General features: G+C 35.9%; 1 protein-coding gene across 3 annotated transcripts in view; it reads right to left on the reverse strand.

Moving 5' to 3' along the window:
• LOC110094212 (protein NAR1) overlaps positions 1-5,999 on the reverse strand; it is a 33,029-nt gene extending 27,030 nt beyond the window's left edge. Inside the window, exons 1-2 of one of the 3 annotated variants that reach the window (XM_020819389.2) lie at positions 5,900-5,999; positions 5,233-5,685 (exon numbers count right to left, since the gene is read on the reverse strand). In XM_020819389.2, the coding sequence (XP_020675048.1) occupies positions 5,233-5,349 (117 nt within the window). In that variant the 5' untranslated portion in view covers positions 5,350-5,685; positions 5,900-5,999. The remainder of the gene's footprint in view (positions 1-5,232; positions 5,686-5,899) is intronic. The other 2 variants (XM_020819391.2, XM_020819390.2) reach the window with 2 other exon arrangements.
• Between the last annotated feature and the right edge of the window lies 1 nt (position 6,000).

A 6,000-nucleotide genomic window follows, 5' to 3' on the forward strand; every position in this document is an offset into this window, starting at 1 on the left:
CGACTCTCTCTAATCTTATCTCTACTGGAACTACTCCAACCTTTTCACGAATATGCTCATTTCGTATCCTATCTCTAAGGATAAGCCACTCATCCACCTGAGCATCCTCATCTCTGCCACACTTAACTTAGTATTATGCTTCTCTTTTAATGGCCAACATTCGGCACCATAAGATTTGCAGGTCCTCTAACTATTAGCCCATCTATATAGTTAATTTCCCGACTAATGTATTAGAGCGGATATATCATTTTTCTTTTATCACATAACAAGGCCCGATGCATTCCTTCCACTTCAACCATATTCATACTGTGAATTCTACATGATAATTATAATTTCCCCATCCCCCCCTTTTATTTTCACCGTCACTCCTGAACAACTTATGATATTCTCAAGATATCTAAAAACGGTTACTCTTATTAATGGACCTTGATCGCCCCAACACGCCTCACAATCCGCCTCACTAGGTCTATTACTGACCTAAAATTACCACTCATATATTCCGTTTAGACTCTACTCAACGCGAAATCCTTTAGACTCTAAGGTTGACCGTCCATAATTCAAGTTACCTTCAATCCTCTCTAATCTTATCAACAAGAAGAATAATCATCAGCAAAAAGCACTACAACCAAGGTACATCCTTGCAAATGGTCTTAGTGAGGAACATCCATGACTAAAGCAAAGATAATGGTGCTTAAGGCTGAGATCCTTGATGGTACCCAACAAATAGGCATGGAGGGAATAACTTGGTTTAAGCCCACCTATATGTTTTGAACACAAGTAATAGCCCTCCTGGCATACATATCTTTAATGATTGAAATATAGGCATTATTACTCCTTTCTTTCAAGAACTCTCCATAGCACTTCTCTTTGGAACTTTATCATATGCTTTTTCTAAAATCAACAAATATCATATGTAGATTCCCCTTATTTTCTCTATATTTCTCCATCAAACCTCTTAATAAATGTATGGCTTCCATAAGTCGTACCCTATCCCGGTGATGAACCAAATTTGATTTTGAGGGAAACTATTAGTATCAACGTGCCCGAACAATCACCATTAGATCGAGCCTAACACTGGCTCCAAGTAAAAATCTAGTCTAACGCCTCGGCTAACCTAGTTTAAACACTAAAGTAAGTCAATCTCATGACAATCGTTAACATTCCACAAAGTGACTATTAAGTGTAATCAGAAAAAGTAAGCAGACACCATGCAAAGCAATTCATCCACAACTATTGCCGTTACATCTTGGAGTAAAAAACTCATCACATTATTTCTTAAAATAGGAATCGTAACAAACACTTCATTCTCCACTCATTGTGAAAAACCCGGTCATTCATGTTCCAATAAACAATAGTATTAAAAAGTTTAGTAAGCCAAGAAATTCCTTCATCTCCTAAGCATTTTCACACCTCTATTGGAATATCATCAGGTCCAACAGCTTTTCCACCCTTCATTTTCTTTAAAGCCTCTCTAACTTCAATTTTACTAATACGCCGATAAAAACATAAATCTTTATTTTCATTTAGGATGCTAAGGTCACTATAGCCAATCTTAATTTCACAATCTTCATTAAAAAGTCTAGCAAAATATCTCATCCATCTTTGTTGAATATCATCTTCTAAGAAAATTATTTTTTGATCATCATCCTTAATACACTTCACTTGAACTAAATCCTTACTACTCTTTATCTCTTTGTTTGGCTAACTTATACAAAGAAATGAGCAAATGAGTAGAGGAATTAATGTGAGTTCCTATTTATGTGGTCTTTTCATATAAAATATAAATGTCATACATTCGTGGTTCGTGCATTACGATGCATCCAAAAGCTTTGGTTGACTGTCAAGTAATAGTCCATCAACACTCATTGTGGTTGTTATTTGTTACAGTGTTAATCCGTACAAGTTAAACCCTTGCCCTAGAGTTACCTGTCATATGATCAGCTCAAACCAATGATGATATCAACATATATATGCAAGTCAATCTGATACCCACAAATGTAAAATGCAATTATAGACAACCTTATTAGTTTATAGCATGAAATGTGAGCATTCAAAGATTTCCTAGATCTACAAAGTTGTTTGTCCTCTCTCTCTCATGACCCAACTACAAATATACATTTTGCAAGCCAAAAAAAAGGATTTGAAATCTCATAGGAAAAATCATTACTATAAAAGTGAATGCTCTTCACCTCAATTCAATCTGAATCTTTTAGTCAAAAAATTTCTCTCCTTGATTATTAAAACATTTATGATATCTATCATTCTTGTGTTCTTGACTGCTTGAAAGACATTTCAAAAACAAATGCAACAATAATTGACTCCTATTAAGTTTTTTTAGGCACTTGTTGGCCTTGCTTCAATCAAGCCCAACATGTTTGGCACGTGCAAACCTAATTATTAATAAAACAACCCTATCCCACTAATACTTCCATATTAACTCCACCTTGTAGCCCTTTGTTAGCCAATTATTTAACGCATTTTAACATACTTTTGAGAAAATGAAAGCATTTTTAAAAGTAATCTAAGATTAATGCCAAATTTGTCATAAGTAATCTCCAGGAAAAATCATTCTATTAAATTACCAATATTATGTGAATATATGAATTAGTATCTTACTTTTATGGGATGATTCTATGCTTTACCATGCATTCTCTCATTTCTTATAGAGGATTATTTCATATATTATTAAGCATTTGTTCCTTGCTTATAGGGGGTGATTCTCTAAAATATTGTGATGCTTCAAAACAAAATGGGAGAGTAAAACATAAACATTGTTACTTCCTTATCATGGAACGCATTCCAAGTTCTCGAGCAAGATTATCTTCGGCTTTTTTTTTCTTTGGAAGGGGGTTAATAATTGCTTATTTTCTAAAGCACGCATCAATGCATTTATTGTTAGTAAAATACCTAGTGAGATAATGTTTGAACAAGTTTCACAATATTGTTGTGTTCAAATTATTGAACCATTGTGTTATTCTTGTTGGATAACATGAATTAGAGACACATTTCAAGGTAGAATTAGATAATGAATCTGCGATGGGTATCTTTTGCCATAAAAGTATGAAAGTTTGTTGGCAATGCCACTCAATAAGTTTTCATTTTAAGTGATGCAGTATTTTAGTAAGGGAATTTTCAATTCATCGCAAAATCTAAAGAAGGAAATATTGATGCTCTAGTTATTCCATTCTAAATATTTGAAAAATGGGCTTGGGACATCCAAATCACAGCATTAACATAACAGTAGATCCACGTGAGAACCCATAACCAACTCAATCACAACAATGATCACCTAAATAGCCAAATGGTTTGATCAAGATATCACAGAACCCATAACAAATGGAAATTGCAAGAGCATAAAGAATGGCTGAAACTAAGAATAAGCTTGATTAGAAAAAAATATTCAATCAAGAATCAAAGATCACTTGTTCATCTTAAGGTTTATGTGTGTCATATTGCAATGCAAAGAACAACCACGATTTTATAAAGCACAGATCAATGCATTTATTGTTAGCAAAACACCTAGTGAGATAATGTTTGAACAAGTTCCACAATATGATTGTGTTCAAATTATTGAACCATTGTGTTATTCTCATTGGATAACATGAATTAGAGACACATTTCAAGGTAGAATTAGAAAATGAATCTGTGATGGGTATCTTTTGCCATAAAAGTACAAAAATATGTTGGCAATGCCACTCAAGTTTTCATTTCAAGTGATGCAGGATTTTAGGAAGGAAATTTTTAATTCATCGCAAAATCTAAAGAAGGAAATCTTGATGCTCTAGTTATTTCATTTTCAATATTTGAAGAAATGGGCTAGGGATATCGAATTCACAGCATTAACATAACAATGGACCAATGTGAGAACGAACCCATAACCAACTCAATCACAATAATGATCACGTAAATCACCAAATGGTTTGATCAACATATCATAGAACCTACAACAAATGGAAATCTCAAGATCATAAAACATGGCCGAAACTAAGAATAAGCTTGATTAGAAACATATTCAATCAAGAATCAAAGATCACTTGTTCATCTTAAGGTTTATGAGTACCATATTGCAATGCAAAGAACAACACCCCCCCCCCCCACCCCCCCCCCCCCCCCCTAAAATGAAAAACTAGAGAGAGAATCTACTTGCAAATTCCCTAGGTTTTAACCTTCCAAAACCAAATAAAATATGTCGACTTAGAAAATCCCTTTATGGTCTTGAACAAGCATCCAAGAACAAGTTTGCAATATGACCGGCCCAATGGGCCCATGTAACCAAGTGTGGATCATTCCTTATTCATTTATAATAATGAAGGCAACTTATTACCATTTAGTATATGCTAACGAGCTAATATTGATAAGAGATAACTTTGAGTAATGTAAGACTTACAATTTTAAATTATCTAAATGTTTTCCTTGGTGTAAAGTTGCCCCTAGTCCAGACAATCAATTTTTGTCTCAATGCAAATATGTTTTAGACATCTTAAAGGAATGTGGGATGTTGGAAGCAAAGCCTTCTCCATTTCCTATAGAATATCAATAACATATCTAATCTTTCGAATTAGCAGGACCAACACCTAAATTGGCTTAATACAACAATTCCCCCACTCATCCGTCTTTGCTTCTATTCAGACAACGACCACAACATCTGCTTCTCCTCTGTTCGTCCCGGGCGACCGTGAGGACACTCGATTCAAGTGATTTTACTTTACTCAGCATTCATCCAACCAAACAGGAAAAAACAATTCCTTGTATTCACTTTACAGCCAACCAAACAGGCTAAAAGTATTTACTTTACACAATAATTACTTTACACTATATTTATTTTGCACTGCATTCGCTTTCCGACCAACCAAATAGCTCCTTAATGGTTTTCAGTTATTTTTTTGTCTTAACTCTTGTACAAAGGCTTACAAATATGGATGTACTCGTACATATCACATCAATATAAGAATTACTACAATTCCCTTTTTTTACAGATTCTTCCAACATAATGCAAGAATTGTTTAATCAGCATATTTAGTGCTCCTTGTAGAAAAAAAAAAGGTTTATATTGTCTAATTCATTGTTTAATATACTGGACTCTATAGCGTTGAACTTTAAAATTTTTAAAGCAATGGCAATGTAGAAATATTAACGAATTTTTTTCTATTTTCCAAAAAGGTAGCTCGGAAAGAAACTCAATAATCATTACACACGCAATTTCAGCATCATCCAGACAGAAGTATCACATACCTCAGCCTTCTCGGTCTTCGACTTGAGGCCTTTCAGCGATACAATGCAATTCTGTGACGGGGCAATGAAGTCGCTGAGATCAGCCGACCTCAATGCTGGTGAAAATTTGTGTGACATCTTCGCTGCCGGCAACCCGCCCGCCGATCAAGACGAACAATCTGACAAACAGAAAAATAGTCTCTCGGCCTGGCAGCAAAGCCGCTGAATATCGCTAACAAGGAACACAGGGACGCACTCGTGTCCGTCCTGGCCTCCTAAGGTTTAGGAAAGAAGCAAAGGATCGGCGGCGTCGGCTTCTTTTAGGGGGGGCTGTTTGGCAACAGGATTTATGCAGGATTTTAGCAGGATTTATGCTAAAACTGCCAAACGGGATTTGACCACCCAGTAAATCTCGCGACGGGATAAATCCTCTGTTTTCCTCTTTTTCCCGTAAATCCCGGATTTGCTAAATCCCTGTTTGGTATCGGATTTACAGCGGGATTTAAGTCAGATTTACGCTAAATCCAGCCAAACAGTTTTTGTGCGCGCGTTAAATCCCGGGATTCAGTAAATCCCGGATTTACGGATTTACAGCTTAAATCCGGGATTTAGTAAATCCGAGGGGTAGCCGGATTTAGTAAATCCGAGCGGGATTTATCCGAAGAAGCGCGCGAAAGGAGAAAGTTACCTTCACAGCCAGCGAGCTCCCGTTCTTGCTTCCGATCAAAATGTCGTAACTTCCGATCCGGGTTGGAAGTTGTCGTAGGAGCGAAGTCAAACAGCCACGAG

This window comes from Dendrobium catenatum, unplaced genomic scaffold (genome assembly GCF_001605985.2).
Source record: "Dendrobium catenatum unplaced genomic scaffold, ASM160598v2 original_scaffold_117459, whole genome shotgun sequence".
In the NCBI taxonomy this organism is placed as follows: Eukaryota; Viridiplantae; Streptophyta; class Magnoliopsida; order Asparagales; family Orchidaceae; genus Dendrobium; species Dendrobium catenatum.